Source organism: Dermochelys coriacea, chromosome 2 (genome assembly GCF_009764565.3).
Source record: "Dermochelys coriacea isolate rDerCor1 chromosome 2, rDerCor1.pri.v4, whole genome shotgun sequence".
NCBI lineage: Eukaryota > Metazoa > Chordata > Testudines > Dermochelyidae > Dermochelys > Dermochelys coriacea.
This window is the reverse complement of record NC_050069.1, coordinates 178,093,640-178,111,835: the sequence shown is the minus strand read 5'-3', so window position 1 is coordinate 178,111,835 and position 18,196 is coordinate 178,093,640. Positions and strand designations below refer to the sequence as shown.

At 38.3% G+C, this 18,196-nt stretch overlaps 1 protein-coding gene across 14 annotated transcripts in view; it reads left to right on the top strand.

Moving 5' to 3' along the window:
- SUGCT (succinyl-CoA:glutarate-CoA transferase) overlaps positions 1-18,196 on the top strand; it is a 483,091-nt gene that overhangs the window by 77,249 nt on the left and 387,646 nt on the right. For all 14 annotated transcript variants that reach the window (XR_006279193.1, XR_006279194.1, XM_043508703.1 and 11 more), the window contains one exon: positions 2,420-2,563. Coding sequence is in view for 12 of the 14 variants with exons in the window: in XM_043508703.1 (XP_043364638.1) it covers positions 2,420-2,563 (144 nt within the window). In the remaining 2 variants the exon portion in view is untranslated. The remainder of the gene's footprint in view (positions 1-2,419; positions 2,564-18,196) is intronic.

The window sequence follows — 18,196 nt, the reverse complement described above, 5'->3', positions numbered from 1 at the left end:
AGCAATGTAAATTGAGAAGTAGTTAAAGTGACTGTACAAATTCAAGTTTTATTGAATGTCTGCCAGAATTGCTTAAAGATGTCTTATCTGTGTGCTGTTTGACAAAACACTGCTCTTTTTTATGAGATGCAACCTTCATACTTACCTTTTTCACACTGATTTTGGGCCAAATTCTGATGAACGCTTCCTCGTGATGATGAGTACCTTACTCCAAGAGTAGTCTCACTGACTTCAGTGCCACCACTTGTAGAGTAAGGAACTATTCAATGCAAGTAATGGCATCAGAATTTGAGTCTTAGCTTCTAACTTTCTTCGAATAAAAAGTACTATAGCTTCTGAAGTAATGATTGTCTCATCTTTTCTGTTAGTAGACTTGTTCATTCCCTAGCTGATGTTTGAGTAGTCTGTGATATTGGAAAATCTCTTTGCCTTTTGCTCAGACAACAAAAATAGAATGCAGCAAAATGAGAGAACTTCTTGGATGCAGTAATCTTAAACTTCTGGGGTGAAATCCTGGCCCGGATGAAGTCAATGCGAGTGTTTTCATTGACTTCAGTGTGACACGATTTCATGCCTGAAATATGAGTGTTCAGGACACTATAAACCTTGTTGGGAAAGAAATAATTTCTAGCACAATCCTGAAGCACATGGTGGAAGATCAAAAAAATTCTTCAACCATAATCAGCATTATGGTTAGTTGATTAAAAAAAGAGGATTGAGTCCCAGCTTCCTAATGACATTGGATGGAACGCTCAGGAATTTCTCTACCTTTAGGTAGCCTTATGGTCAAGGCACTGGACTGGTGCTCAAAAGACCGTGGTTCAATTCCTGGGTTTGCCACAAATTTCCTGAACGACCTTGGACAGGAAACTTTATCTGTCTGTGCCTTAGTTTCCCATCTGTAAAATGGAGATGGGTCTTCCCTAGCTCACATGGATGCTGTGAGGATGAATTCATTAGTTTTGGGGTCACATTCAGATATACAGTGATGGGGGGCCACAGAAGTACCTAGATTGATCCAATTACTACGAATGCATTGAAATTTGCATTGAACCTAAGGAGAACTTTGGTCAAAACATGGCACTTATTTTGGGCAAGGAACTCTATAGAGAAGCACTAAATTTACAAAAGCAGTTGAAGATTTTAGAAGGATTTGAAGGTTGTAGCCTGATGACGTTACTGTCACACTCTCAGTGGAAATCCGGCATTTGTGTGGTTTTGTGTGGTTCTAGTTCTTTACTATTGATTAGGACACAATTGAAAAATGATTCAGAGAAGCTATGAAATCTTTGTTACTTAGTTAAATTGACTGATCTCAAACACTGAACCTTAAACAGTTAGAAAAGGCTGAAGCATGACTGATGGAACCTAATCCTGATTTTGTTCCTTCTCTTTTAGTATTTACAATTGAAGATCCAGGTTTTTGTCCCAAATACATACTTGCAAAGAGAAGTTGTTACACTTCATTGCATCACATTGCACGTGACAGGAAAATCATGGAGGACTGGACAGTTGGATTCATAATTTTGAATATTTTTAAACCACCTGCACTTCCAACCAGTCAGCTCAACATTAACTAGACATTATTTGAGCACTTTTCAGATTGGTTTGGTTGTAATTTTGTAATATGTTAGCTGATGAGAAAGCAAACATCGGTAAAAGTGTGTTTGTATTGAAGGGCAGATACAAAACACTAGTAGGCCTATCTAATTAGCTGTATGGGACTCTTATTATGTTCTTACATTTTAGTAACAGAATCACAAGCTTTTCATTTTGGATATATATGTTTTTTATGTTTGAATATTAAATATGCTTAAAAAGTGAGTCTCAAATTGTATCTCATTTCATAAAACCTTTGTGAATCCCCACTGGCATTTCAAGGCTTCCTTTTATAAAACAATCTTTTCTACTGGAAACCAGTGATGAATGTTTTAAGATACAGCAAGAAAATTAATAGGGGGCGGTTTGCCTTCCTCCTCAGTCACACATGTGCCACTGACAACCTGTAATGACAAGTACCTTGTTTTCCAGGTATATTAAATTGTATTTTTCTTTGGAATAATTTTGCCTCTAACAATTTATTATTTTTTAAAGACATTTTGAAACTATTGAATGAAAGCGATAGTGTTGATAAAGGATAGAATAGCACAACAATTCTTTCACAATTTACCACTGTTTGTAGGGGAGAGCACTGTAAAGTTACAGAATTGCTAGGAACAGGTTATCTGTAGATACTTGTGAGAATATGTATTTTTCAGTGGCAGACTTTTCAACTTAATTCACTCAGAAGATATTTTAGCTTCTTAGCATGTTTTTGTAATGTGTAATATGAAAATATTTTTTTAACCCTTGTCTTATATGGAATTTACCATAACAAAATATTAATTCTTCCCCGTTCCCATTTTTTCGCTTCTGCTAGGATGGTGGTCCAGTTAGGCCAGGAGTAGCCATGACAGACCTTGCTACAGGGCTGTACACGTATGGAGCAATCATGGCCGGCCTGCTTCAAAGATATAAAACTGGGAAGGGACTTCACATTGACTGCAATCTATTGTCATCTCAGGTACGGGTTTAAAGAATGTTTTACTTAGCTTATTGATGTAGATTTACTTTTCTTATTGGTTTTTGTGCATTGGGCCAAATGCATCCCTGATATAATGACATTGAAAACAATACTAGAGACAAATTTCCTAGTTTATATTTCTGTAGTAGTGGTTGATTTATTTTGATTGATGACTATTATTACTACAGCCCTTCTGTCTGCCTCCTAAATACCATCTTTTACTGAGGATCTCAAAGACTTTGAGGCTTGATTAGTTAGTGTTTTTAATATCCCTGTAATGTATGGATAAACACAGCTGATGAAATCACCCTAGTATAGTGTGCTCTTGGGACTGGGGTTTATTTCTTCCAGAGAGGCTAAGGGCTGAATGCTCAAAAGGAGTTAGACTACTACCTTCTATTTAGGGTGCTAACTTCCATTGAAATGAATGGAAGTTAGAAGCCTAACTCCTTTTGAACATTCAGCCTAAGTAACTTGCACAGGATCATCCTGACTGTCAGAGTCAGTATATAATCTGAGGATATGTCTACATTCCAATTAAAACCCTGCGGCTGGCCCATGCTAGCTGACTCAGGCTAACCAGGCTCAGGCTAAGGATGCAGTGTAGAAAATTTAGGATGTTAATTTCAAAGATAGCATTTGCTTCCTTGTACCTGTATCCTGAATAAAGATCAAATCCTTCCTCAGCAAAGCTCTCAGTTGGGTTCAGATGTGAATATTGTCTGAGTAAGTGCTTCAGAATTTGGCCTTAAATTAGCAATCCCAAACTGACGATGATAAATTTCGTTCCAACCTGACTCAGGCTAGAGTTTAGTAATTCTTCTAGTGTGAAGGGGGCGATTGCTTCTCCTGGATGGCAAACCAAATGCATTCTTGAAGGACACTCTTACTAAAGTTGTTATGGCAACAGTGATCTTTATGAAGAACTTTCTGCATCCAACTGCTACACTTTCTGGCACCAAGCTAACATTGCAGCCTGCTTGTATTTTTTCTTCCTTCCTTCAGCCTTGCCTTATTTAAAATACCCACCTTTCCATTCAATACAAACAGCATTTAAGGATATGAAGTTGGAGGCAGGGCTACACTACACCTGTAAGAGGACAGTATTGCCTTCTTTTTCATTCACTGTACTCAAGATAAAATATGTGGGATCTTTATCTAAGAACATGAAGAATCAGAGCTATTTAAATACCTGAAATAATTTGAAAGTGCTGGAAAATAGTATTTGGTTTGTTTTATCCCCCAAATCCATACATTCTAATATTTAAGCTTCCATCATTATCCTCAGATGCCATTCTTATGTTTATCTTAAAGCCATGCAAGAGGCCTTCTTTTTCCCAGATCACCTTAATATTAAACTTTCTGCACAGATCTGTCAGTGTTGGTAACAAGGCAACATTGAACTGAAATTCAGCCTCTAATGAAAAAGACCCAAAGCATATATATATATATATATATGATATATAGCATGATGATCAGGAAGCATATTTTCTAATTTTAGCTCTGCTATGTATAGATGACAAATGTCTGCTCGTAAAATAGAATGTCATTGTGACCTAGCATCCTGTAAAAGAGACCTCCGATTCTGTGTCGTCTCCAAATTACACTGTAGCAGAGTAGTAGCTGATTATTAACTGGTGAAGATTTCTTTCCCTACAACAAAACAAAATTCAAGGACTTTATTGAAGAGAGACAGGATGACTGCTAGGATGTAGTTTTTGCAGTGGGCGCTAACTTTCTGTGGTCTCTCAACTATAAACTTTTAACCCTTGGCATAAGATTCTTTTGAAAAAAATTTCCCCATAGATGATTTATAGTTGTCAACTCCAGACCTTTTAGCATCAGCATCTAAATAGTGTCCTTTAGCTGATGCTAGTAAATAAGAAGGAAGTGGGTTTTGGATTTGGTTCCAATTATGCAACTGCACTTATTCTTCTGTTGTGGCTTGAAAAAAAAATCTCTTGGAAGTTTTAATATCCTTCCTGTATTTAATTGCAACCAGGCGAGCACACACAAAAAATAAAAAATACTGTAGTGAGCTAGTTTCTTTTGGACTGAAATATTGCAAAAAGTGTTCTACTTCTTTAACATTTAGCAATTTTTATTATGTATTGTCTCAGATTCCACAGACAGGATAATGTGGTTAATATTGTTTGTAATGTATGATTACATTACACTTCTCTGCTTCTAATTACTGAGTTTCAGTTTATATTTGTTATAAAGATACGCAATATATTCTCCTAATTGTTAAATGACTAGAAAAATATAGCAAATTAGAAGACATTGTTTTCTTCACTCATATCTTTATTGGTAAATATGTTTTAAATTGCAGGATAGCTTATGGGATTAGCAGTGAGCTTTAGAAACTTTTGTCTTTTAGGTGTCTAGTTCAAATCCAGCCCACATTGATAGTGTCTAATGGTTGTCTATGTGAGAAGATATAGTTGTTTCAGTTCAGGTCTTCAGGTATGACACAAACCATAACCATAAACTGATGATGATAATACTTGTGTTTGAGTAGTAGCTTTCATTCTACTATCTCCAAGCACTTAACAAAAGTGGAAAACATTATCCACATTTTACAAATAGGAAATCTGAGACGCAGAACGTTTGTGATGTACCCCAGGTCACATGATATGTATCAGTGGCAGAATTAAGAATGAAATCCAGGTCCCCTGACTCACTGCTTACTGCTATAACTCCTAGGCAGTCCTTCCTCTCTACTAGGCCATGTTATGTTGTCTGTGTGTTAATTGGAGAGATCATGGTTTGAATGGACATAGAGGATGAACCTCTCCTGTCTAGAGGTGGTTACTGCTGGTGAGAGTTGAGGCACATTGGTAGGGAAGGATATAGAAATCTTACACAGTTATCCATGTTTTATCTAGCCTCTGGATGAACAGGGGAGTCTGTTTCTAAGGCTATTTAGCACCAGCTTTCCAAAGCACTAAATTCTCTCTGTCTTTTGCACATGATAAAAAAGTGTAGTGCACACACTACATGGAGAAATGTTTTCTCTTTCACTATATATCTTCGAGGTAGCAAAAACTAATGCTAAGTTATTTTAATTGTTCTAAAAATATGGGTCAAATGCTACTGTTTGTTACAAGGGTATAACTTTTGAATCATTCCACTGAGTTTATCAGCATAAGAGGCAGCAGAATTTGGCACTGTATGCTTCTGCTTGAGCTATACAGATTTTTGAAAGAGCAATATTAATGTGTTCGAAAGAAAAGCTGAGTTTGGCCTCAGAGATTACGTACAGTTTCTGCTATTTCGAATCATTAGTGATACATAAAGTCATTGGTAGATTATGCTCCACCTAGACCTGGATTGAATGGGTTCACGAGTTGTACTAATGATAGTTGAAGATTTATTAGCTAGCTGAAGGAGGTAAGGAGAAACCCATCTTTTCTAAAAAGTATAGGAAACATATTAAAACATAGGAATATGCTACGGAAAGGAGAGAGCTTGACAATGAAGATAGACATTTAGTTCCAGTCAATACAGTGAGTTTATTATTTAGATCGGGGTCTCAAATTTAGTTTACCTTAGGGCCAGTGCCAGTCCTCAAATCCTCCCAGTGGGCCAATAATGTCACTGAAGATGGTGTTCACATCACCTCCCAGCCCTTTCACCACCCTTTTCCATCACTCCCTGGCCTCTTGCCACCCTGGCTGACTCTGCCCAGCGATTAGTGATACTGCCTCCATGGCTGACTCTGCCCGGCAACTAGTGATGGTATCTCTGTCTCTCTCCCCCCAGCCAGTGTGAGCTGCGGGGGTGGGGTGGGGGGGTGCTGCTCGGAGCAGACAGCCGACAGCATGGCTGCCTGGATCTCTACTTCACGGCTCCGCTGGCAACAGCAGGGATAGGGAACTGCTTGCAGTGAGCGGAGCTGCCTGAGGTGAATGACACGTTGCTGAGTGCACCCCTCGGAGGGTCCCAGGAGCAGCAGGATGGAGCAACGTTGGTGGGAGAGGCATGTAAATCTCTCCCCCCCCAGCCGGCAGCCATGAGCTTTGAAAAAAAGTTTTTGCTGGCCACAGTGGGGAGGTTGTCGGGCCACAGATGGTCCATGTGCCAGGACTTTGAGACCCCTGATTTAGATGGTCTTTGAATTATGGACATGACTCCGGATATGAAACTGAAAGTTTTACTATGGTTTGTTACCAATGTACCAATTATCAGAATCACTTTATGGATTAGAAGAAAAAGTGCAACCTCCAAAACTGGAAAGTAAGAGTTCAGGCTAACAGATTAAAAGAAATGAAGAAGTATGAGTAACCAACAGGGCAATAAACAGATTTTTAGTGCTCCCCTGATCCAAACTCCATGAGATCCAATGGAGTCTTTGCACTGACTGGAGTGAGCTTTGAATAAGGCCCATAGGTCCTCTGTATGATGTAGTAATTTATATAAACAATGAAAAAACAGACTATAACTTGATGGAGGAAGGTGCCAAGGTCAAGTTACAGTAAGTGAGTAAAAGAACTGAATTGTGTGTGATGCTGAACTTCTGGAGGTCTAATAACCCCCACAAGCTTGTCTATTGGAGATGCTGATGGAATGGTGGCAGGACTGGAATGGTGGCTATTATAGAAGTTCTGTAGCATCAATGTTGCTCTGATTAGAATATATCCCATAGGAGTAATTTCAAGAGGGGCGAAAGAAAAACATGATGCTGAAACATCATGTTCTGATTACTTTAATCTGATGAAGTAATTACATAGTGACCATATGCCACTCTGTGTTTGTATTATTCTGTATTGCATTGTTTCCAGCACAGCAGTTAAATTGTAAACTCTTCACAGACCTGCTGTTTGGTACAAATTCAGTTAAAGTACAATATTATATAAATAACAATGATCAGAATGTGTTATATGGTTAAAAACAAAATCAAACATGCGTACAAAAAGAAGACTAAAGTGTAGGTTGCAGTTAGTCATAAAAGAGCCTAAAGTTTTTGAAGGATTATTAACCAAATTGGACTCCTCTGATTAAAACTAGACTACAATTGTGTATCATTCCAGTTCTTGTTGAATAACTTCAGCTGAAACTCAGATCTGGATCTATCTAAGAAAGTAATTATTATGTAGAGAACCATACACCTGCATTTTGTATTTATTCAAATTCTTCCTTAATTAGTTAAAAATAATTTATCAAAAGTCTTTTAACTTTAGAGTCAAAAATCAATTATATTTTTGGGTTCATTCATTTTCCAGTGCTGAGAGTCAAGAAATTTAGGGGTGAGCCAGAAATGTAAAATGAATCACCAGCAAGAAATGCCATATATTGGCTCCAGGCATCCAGATGGTTAATACAAACCCATTTATTTCCCAAATCAAATAGAACTTTGGACCACATTTTTCTTTTGAGCTGTACACTTTGACACCTCAATACATGAACCCCCATTTGTGCTGAAGACAACATAAAGAGTTCAAAGAAGGCACAATGGATGAGTGAACGATGGGTGCTCATTAATGTTGCAGAGACACAGATGTAATCTAGCACTCTTAAAATGTGTGCTATTTCAAACATTTCACTCACCTGCAGAGGTTTGTTTCATATGTTATTCCCAGAGTGCATTACAACCAAAGAGCTTAATGGGCTATTTCCAAAGGCTTTTTAGCCTTACAACTACTTCAGTGTTCTTCCATTGAGATAACACAATGCAGGACTGTCTCTTACTCTCTTTCTCTCTCTCTCTTTTCCTGGTATATGAACCAGGAGTTTGTGTTTCTGCAGCCTATGCCAAAGTAGTTGAAAGCAGGCCTCTCTCCTAAAAGTGCTTTTTGTAAGCTTTACCTAAGAAATATTACTAGTAAAATAAAATGACCCTTTGCTGTTTGATGAAGTTCAGTTCTCTCTGCTATCAGAAAAGCTATTTGACTTCATTGAACAACAAAGCTCCTGGGTACATATATCCACTTGTTGTGTAGAAATTCTGATTGCACATTTTCTTAATCTCTGTAAACTCGTTTTGCTATAGTAAATGGATATTTTAAGTTACAAGATCATAAATAAGAATATAGGAATGGCCATACAGGGTCAGACCAGTGCTCCATCTAGCCCAGCGTTCTGTCTTCCAACAGCGGCTAGTGCCAGATTCTTTATTTAGAGGGAATGAACAGGACAGGACAATTAGTGAGGGAGAAATCCCCTGTTGTCTAGTCCCAGTTTCCTTCAGTCGGGTTCAGGGCTCCCAGAACATGGGGTTGCATTCCTGACCATCTTGGCTAATAGCCATTGATGGACCTGTCCTCCATGAACTTATCTAATTCTTTTTTGAACCCAGTAATACTTCTGGCCTTTACAACATCCCCTGGCAATGAGTTCCACAGGTTGACTATGCACTGTGTGAAAAAATACTTCCTGTTGTTTATTTTAAACCTGCTGCCCGTTAATTTCATTGAGTGACCCCTGGTTCTTACGTTATATGAAGGGGTATATAACACTTTCCTATTCACTTTCTCCACACTGTTCATGATTTTATAGCTCTCTGTTATATCCCCCCTTAGTCATTTTTTTTCTAAGCTGAACAGTCCCTATCTTTTTGTCTCTCCTCAAATGGAAGCTGTTCCATACCCCAGTCATTTTTGTTGCCCTTCTCTGTATTTTTCAATTCTAATATATCTTTTTTGAGGTGGAGAGACCAGAACTGTGGGCAGTATTCAAGGTGTGGACGTATCATAAAATTATATTTCATCATGATATTTTCTGTCTTATTATCTATTCCTTTTTCTAATGGTTCTTAACTTTCTGTTTAGCTTTTTTTGACTGCTGCTGCACATTGAGCAGATGTTTCAGAGAACTATCCACGATGAGGCCAAGATCTCTTTCTTGAATGATAACAGCTAATTTAGAACCCATAATTTTTTATGTATAGTTGGGATAACTTTTTCCAGTGTGCATTACTTTGCACTTACCAGTATTGAACTTCATCTGCCATTTTGTTGCCCAGGCACCTGGTTTAGTGAGGTCCCTTTGTAACTCTTCATAGTTTGCTTTGGAGTTAAGGATCTTGAGTAATTTAGTATTGTCTGCAAACTTTGCCACCTCACTGTTTATCCCATTTTCCAGATCATACCACAGTGGTTCTGCAATTTCATGTTTGAGTTCCTTCAGACCTCTGGGGTGAATAGCATCTGGTCCTGGTGACTTATTACTGTTAAATTTATCATTTATTTATGGACAAATCCCATCAAACCACCCCTTTGCAAAGGGAAGCTGTAAAAGACGTTATATATATATCAAAAATATCAGGGTTATGGATTCTGTATATTTCTACTCACCCCCTATTTTGTTACCACTCACCCTGGAGTTAATTTTGCTGACAATTTGCTGTGTTTTGCTGAACATTATCTGTGCTGCCCTATGAGAGCACCAGTAGCGTTAATAAATATTCTTTTAGAAGTGTAAATGCTGTAGTAGTGACTCCTGGGGGATAGTTTGTGGGAATTCACAAGCGTCCTGCTGAAAATGAATGAGTATGTTGTAAAATCCCACTACTTTTCCTATGAGTTAATTGCTGATTTTTCAGCAATTCATACAACTCACTTAACACTTTTTTCTTCATTGCTAAAAGTAGTTGCTTATCGATTCAACCCGAAACTCGCTAAAATGTGTAAACTTTTTACCCCCCATATACTTATACATTGCTGTGTTTGCTAATTTAATTCTTTAAAAAATTCTTTTATATAGTGTGAACCCTTTCTTTTAAAGACTGATGCCCCATATTACTGATATATTGCCAATATTTTAATGGAAAGATCCCCTTTAAGATCTGACAGTCAAACACAGCCCATTTCCACTTCCAGAACAAATCTGGACATCAGATGACTGTAGTGTCCAAGTGGTTTCTAACTTCGCTTTTTATTGCTAGGGATGATTGTTTCCAAATAGGACATTTATTTCTGAAGAGGATGATTATATGGATGCTGAACATCTCCAGTTCCAAGCAATGTTAATGGCATTGGCTACATTAGGATATTTTCCCTAAAAATTCCTACTGTTGCTACAACATCCAGCTCATCTGGTGGAAGCCACAGTGGTAGTCCTCATGTAGGCAAGGCCCCAGGCAGCTACCAGCATTTTAAACACTGTGGTGTGTGGACATACTCTGACCTGGGCTGAATGATATAGTACTTAAGAGACTGATGGCCATCAGAAGCTCTGCATGAATAACTACACGCACGGTTGCTATGGCCAGTGGAGAAGCAGCTGTGACAGCAATGATGGGAAATTCTAGCACCCCACTTCCCCAACCCTTATACGCTCAGCACCATGCAAGAGGTGCATAGCTGTTTATAGAACAGAGACCTAAGAGTTCTTCTGTTCCTGCTGCTTTTTCCTAACCTGAAAGCACAAACCTCTGGCAGAACCAAAGGTGTGATAGTCTTCTCTAAGAGAGGGTGAGAGTAATAAGCAGGTGCAGATGAATTCTTAAAAACTGTTTTCATGCAAATACCAGTAATAAAAAGTGCGAGGATTAAAAAAATAAAGTGGTTAAAGTTTTCAAAAGCATCTAAGTGACTTAATAGTCTAACTCCCATTTTCAAAAGTGACTTAGGGTATATCTGCACAGCTGGCCTGTCTCAGCTGGCTTGAGCTTGTGTGCCTGGGCTGTCGGGCTGTAAAATTGTGGTGTAGATGCTTGGGCTGGTTCCCCCGCTCTGGGACCCTGCCAAGAGGAGGGTCCCAGAGCCTGGGCTCCAGCCCGAGTCTGAATGTCTATCTACTTCTATTTCAGAGCAGATCAAAATTAGGGAACTTTTAGTATATAGCAGCAGAGTCTACATGGACAGTTAGCATGCAGCAGGCTAGTGAGAAGTAGATTTACACCTACCTTGTTATGCATTGTTTGTTTAGACAAGCCCTAAAGAAGTCTAGATAGTCAATAGGATGCAGGCTTCTAAATCACTTTGGCACTTTTTAAAGAATTTTACCCGGAGTGTATATTTTTATACTGTAAATGGCATTGTTTCTAAACAGAGGACCAAAACTGAAAGGGGCCCTACCACAGTTTCTATTTTTGTGTGTGGAATTTTGCATGGAAAAATACCTTTGTAAGATCTGGGCAGGGTCTGTCTTGATTATGTATGTGGCACAGCATCAAGTACAATGGGGCCCTAATCCCTGCCTGGAGCCTTCAGGCAATACTTTAATGAAAGCGATACTACTATTAATACATGTTTTAACGCCAGTGCTTGCACACGATAAAATTTGTATGAACAGAATCTCTTTGTCCGAGTCTTGCATTAATAGATTCTGTTACCTGTGTGCTCAACTGTCTAATTCAGGCATTCCTGTGTGCTCATGTTAGTGCTCTAGAAATATACATGAAGGTGTTTGCACATACAGCTGTATCATGTGAAAGAAATGATGTGAAAGAATTCACTTTTTGAAAATTTAGCCCACATTATTTTCTAAATTGTCAGTGGCACACAATAAGCTGCTTTTAAAAACAGTCCAAAGAATAGAAAATAAGACCCAGCATAAAAGTTCTAATCATGTTCTGCTGACAAGAACAACTTCTGATAAGAAAACTCTATTTATATTCAGTAAAATAGCTTTTTGAATATAAACTGAACAAGAAAAAATTCTTGTGCAGAGTTAAACATTTGACTTGCATTTGGCGAAACTATAAAAATGAACGCAGGAATGTTGATGATATTTTTACTGGTGGCTTTTCTATCCTAAACAGAAGCAATCTTGAACAAATAATTGTAGGTGGAGCAGATAGCACCACAGATAACTAAGGCTGCCTACCACTTTTCATTTTAAGACCCTGTTTTCAGATGCTTATAGCTTTGCCAGTCTTCAACAGTTTTGGCTGAAATTTTCCATGCCAGGTGTCTGCCACTGGCTGAACAATCAATTATTTATTTATTCTTTTTCTTTTTCTTTCTTTCAGGTTCAGCTAAAATGGTTGAGCTGTTTTCAGGAATAAGGCTAGCGAAAAATACATTATTTTACCCTCTGAAAAGAATGATTACATCTGTTTGATTGCTTTTGAGCAGGGACTTGAAATTTGGCAGGAGGGTCTGAGGTATCAGGGATTTGCTTTTTTGGGAGGATCAGAGGGAGCCAGGAGTAGGTAAGGGGAAATGGCGGGGGGGGGGGGTGAGAGGGGTGAGGGGAAGGGCAGGGAGAGGAGTTAGGAGCTGGTTCCTGGGTAGTGTGGTAGATAGGAGCAGAGAAGGAAAGAGAGCTTTTTGTAGCTGTGAAAAAAGCTAATGCAGTTTTGGGATGCATCTGGAGAGGTATTTCCAGTAGGGATAAGGAAATTTTTGTACCGTTATACAAGGCACTGATGAGACCTCACCTGGAATACTGTGTGCAGTTCTGATCTCCCATGTTTAAAAAGGATGAATTCAAATTGGAACAGGTACAGAGAAGGGCTACTAGGATGATCCGAGGAATGGAAAACTTGTCTTATGAAAGGAGACTTAAGGAGCTTGGCTTGTTTAGCCTAACTAAAAGAAGGTTGAGGGGAGATATGATTGCTCTCTATAAATATATCAGAGGGATAAATACAGGAGAGGGAGAGGAATTATTTAAGCTCAGCACCAGTGTGGACACAAGAACAAATGGATATAAACTGGCCACCAGGAAGTTTAGACTTGAAATTAGACGAAGGTTTCTAACCATCAGAGGAGTGAAGTTTTGGAATAGCCCTCCAAGGGAAGCAGTGGGGGCAAAAGATCTATCTGGCTTTAAGATTCTACTCGATAAGTTTATGGAGGAGATGGTATGATGGGATAATGTGATTTTGGTAATTAATTGATCTTTAAATATTCAGGGTAAATAGGCTTAATCCCCTGAGATGGGATATTAGATGGATGGGATCTGAGTTACCCGGGAAAGAATTTTCTGTAGTATCTGTCTGGTGAATCTTGCCCATATGCTCAGGGTTTATCTGATCGCCATATTTGGGGTCGGGAAGGAATTTTCCTGCAGGGCAGATTGGAAGAGGCCCTGGAGGTTTTTCGGCTACCTCTGTAGCATGGGACACAGGTCACTTGTGGGAGGATTCTCTGCTCCTTGAAGTCTTTAAACCACGATTTGAGGACTTCAATAGCTCAGACATAGGTGAGGTTTTTCGTAGGAGTGGGGGGATGGGCGAGATTCTGTGGCCTGCGCTGTGCAGGAGGTCAGACTAGATAATCAGAATGGTCCCTTCTGACCTTAGGTATCTATGAATCTATGAAAGGGCTGAAGGGGTGGAGGGCAAGAAATGGGGAGGGAGGGGTAGTCAGGGATGCCTACGGCCACATATTGAATGAGATGGATAAAAGGAAATATTGAGTAAGTACCTATTCACTGAGACAGCGATCCTGTTGAAAAATATAGTATGTGGTTGTGTAATTAAAAACTGTATCATAATGCTTATGCACAAGGTGGCTAATTTAGGATTGCACTGGCAACCTTAGTTCTGGCATTTCCTAACTTTCCAGTGCTTGAGTTTGCAATCTTAATAATGTTCTTTTAAGGTAGGGTTTTTAAATGTTAGTTAGGATATTGAGTGCATACCTGAGACTTATTTAAGTGGTGGCTCTGTTGCTTCTTAATCTTCATTTAAAAAAAAAAAAAGCATGTAAAATTGAATTTACCTTAGTTTTAGATAGAGCTCATTGGAAAAAAATCAGTTCTGATTTATTTCATGAAACTGAGCAGTCTTGTCAAACAGGGAACCAGAAATCAGCACAATAATATAATTATGTAACAAAAAGTTATGGTTTAAGTAACTTTCAGATTTCAGAAAGAGTTTGAAGCTAGAACTGTCAACCAACCTGGACGTATCATATCATGCTTATGTATCAGATTCTGAGTGGACCCTTCCATTTGATGATGCAACTGAATAAATAAAAGGAGGATCAATTCTGATTTTACATTTCTTTAAGGTGTTGCTGTTTTTACAGCCTTATGTTGAAATCTGTATTTGACTATATACATTTTTTTATTCAGTTGTAACTTTTGTATTTTAATTTTTTAAACTTTTCTTGGAAACAAAGTTAAGTACTGTCTCATAGAAGATAGAGATGAAAAAGACCTTTTAGTCCCCAGTTACTTTCCCTGTCAAAGTTTGTTCCCTGTATAGCACATTTTCTAATACTTTGTCCAGTCTAGTTTTAAATGGGACTGTCAATAGGAGTTGAGAGCCTAACTCCCTTAGTCTCATTTGAAGATCCCAACGAGACTGAATGAATTTTTTGAGTTCTATTTTATCAAGCTGCTGAATGGATATCCCTTGAGACCAAAATACTTTATGCATAGAACAGGTACTGTACGGGTATCAGCACTGCAAGTTTCCCTTCTCCTGCCCCTCCAGTTTTCCCTATGCTATGTTTTGGAAGGACAGTCTGAAGGGTTGAGAGGCCAAATCAGTCTCCATACCACTAAAGCTCTTGATCTCTGCAGAGATAGCTAGCAATGCTGCCAATTTTGAGGGTGCTTTTTATGATGTAAGCTCCTTTTCAATAAGAACTGGACTGAGCCCACTAATTGATTTCACACAGGTTGCCAAGTAGTCATTAAGTGACAACAGCTTTCAATCACCTCCAACCTGCCTCAAATCCTTTTATATCTTTTGGGATAGTTTTCATTATGGCTTGTGAATTCCCAGTAGCGAATTTTAGATTTATTGGTATCCAGATTGATCGAGAAGTAAAATTTCCTCTTACCTGTACAAGTGTCAGTTATATTTTTATTAGAGCGGTTGAAAAACAGCCAAAATACAACAACAACAATAATAATAAAAAACCCTTGCAACATTTTGTCACGTTTTTGTTGAAAATTTTCTTCAAAGATTTTCTACAGGTTCGGGGGGGAGGGGATTTTCAAATGAACAAATGAGAATTAGACTTCCAACTCCCTTTGATTTTTAAAGCGGGCTAACTACCTTTTGTGCCTTTTGAAAAATGCCCCCTTATTCTTTACGCTATTATATCTAGATATGGTCTAATCAGAGTTAATGAGCTTACCATCTTGAGAAGACTGCCTCTGTGGTGGGGACCGTTTCTTATTTGCAGGAGGCAATTCAGTGCTAAAATTTATCAGCCTTGCAGTGTGGATAAGTGAACATGAACTGGATATCCTTATTATGAGAAATGAGCCTAATAGGCAAGAATACATTCCTCCTTTAGAGTAATATGACAGTATTAAGCAGGTGTACTGTACATGTAAGCAGTGGAATGAAAGCAATCTTTTAAAGGTCTTCCTCCTGCTCTCACTGAATTCAATGGCAAAAACTCCCATTGACTTAAGTGGGTTCAGGATCTTCTAGGTGAATATTTTTTTTTTAATGTACTGACCAAAAGAATCTTTTTTTACACAACTAAGCACAACTGAGACTCAGAAAAGGGATAAGAAAAAGCAATGAACTTTTCCTCCTTCAGACCGCCCTCCCCAGAAGAATCAAGCCTGTATGTTAGTTTACTGGGTTCAAGGACCATTATTGCAGCATGTAGTGGGGGAAAAAACACCATGATGATCAATAAAACACTAATGATCAGATATTTGGATGGTGTAAATTAGCATGTCACCTTTGACTTCAGTGGAGCTATGTTGATTTGCACTGGCTGAGGATCAGGCCATTAATTGGACGGTTTTTAGTAGCCTTTTAGGAAGTGAGAGGAAGATACTTTTTCACAGAGCAATAAAGTAAAGGCATAAGCAGAGTCACTAGCATTTTTGCACTCCAACACATTGAAACAATTCAGGGCTTTTGTTCTACAATGCTATAAATTAAAAACTGAGTATTCTATAAGCAGGTTTCATAGTAGGTTGTAAAAGGATATTTATGCTGCACATAGGGAAGTTCCTTAATAAAACTTATAAGGCATTATATGGATTTTTGTATCTTGTATCAAAGTTTCTATAAAGCAGCTTACATTTTCCCCCAACAAATCCAAAGGCAGAGAGGAAATAAAATTAACTTGGATATGAATCAAAGCCTGATAAGGATATATGAAAATAAAATAGACACTACTTTGGAAGGATAAGAAAGGAAACAGTCTAACTGAAAATGTTGTTTTTTCATCTTTCTACTTACTCATCACATTTTTCTGTTTTTCCTGCCCACTTATTGAGCTTACACATAAATGATTGATTGAGTCAGTGAACTCATTGTAATACATTTTGTTTGATGTGCTGTCTTAAAAAAAATATCTTTTGAAACTCTGTCTCTTTTCGCTGTCTGCTCTTACCTTCTGGCATTTGATATCCAGTTTCCTCATCTGTCTGATTGTCTCTGACTGAATATAGTTTTTCAAACCTTAATGTAGCTCTTTTTTTTTTCTGGTTTAAGTAGGTATGTAAAGTAAACATATGATTTGACCATCATTAGTAATTTTGCAAAGGAATGTAAATGTGTGTGTTCCCTTCGCTGAGTTTAAAAAAAATATTCTCTGTATAGACACTTAATAATATACATTTACAGTAGGTACATCTGTCTGTGCAGGCAAATGAATACAGAGATTACTTTATCATTGAATTACATCTGTTTAGTGTTTACAGGTACAGAAGTTGCTCTTGTGGGTTTGTTCCTTATTAAAATTGAAACAGGCCTCTAGTGTTTTAAGAAAACAGCTTTAAGTACAGACTAAACAAAAATACTTAATAATAATAATACAGATAGATAGATAAAGTACACAAAATTCTTAAACAATACGGTAAAGGTAATGACAGTAGTATAGTGTTTATACAAAACATATAAAACTGAAAGTTAAAATGTATGGAAATGTAGAGTTAAGGTAATTTTAAATAGTTATTCCATTACACTTACAGTTCATCATTTGGCTAACAATAATGTAGATGAGGAAATCCACTTTATGAACTTACTAACAGCCTTAACTTTGATCAACAAGATAAATGGGTATACTGTTTCAACCTAATTATGTGCTTTACATAAATCATATGTTAGCCATGTATATTATGAAAGACTTTGTGAGTATGTCTTGTTGGTCATAGTTAAGTATGCAAGCGGAAGAGAGAGAGAGATGAAGAAAAGCCAGACAGCCTGGGGACCATGCAAAACATTGCAGCTTCACAAGCTGTTGGAAGGCCTGACCTATGAGAAAAGGTTAAAAAAAAAATGGGCATGTTCAGTCTTGAAAAAAGGAGAATATGGGGGACGGGACCTGCTAACGATCTTCAAATATGTTAGGGGCTGTTATGAAGAGGATGGAGATCAGTTGTTCTCCTTGTCCACCGAAGGCAGGATAGGAAGTAATGGGCTTAATCTGCAGCAATGGAGATTAACATTAGATATTCGGAGAAACTTTCTAACTATAAGGGGAGTTAAGCTCCGAAATTGGTTTCGAAGGGAGGTAGTGGAATCCCCATCGCTGGAGGCTTTTGAGAACAGGTTAGAGGGCCGGCTGTAGGTGAAAATGGCACCCTGGGCAAACTTGTATTTTGGCACCCCAGCCCCCCCATTGCCCTTGGCCCCCAAAGCTCCCCAGGTTCCCCAACCCCTGCACCCGCCTCCTTCACCCCCAACTCCTGCACTGTACCCCCTTTGCCCCAATCTCTGCACTCCCCTCCTGTACTCCTAATCTCTGTCCCCTCCTGTGCCCTAACCCCTACACTATATAGAATCATAGACTTTAAAGTCAGAAGAGGCCATTA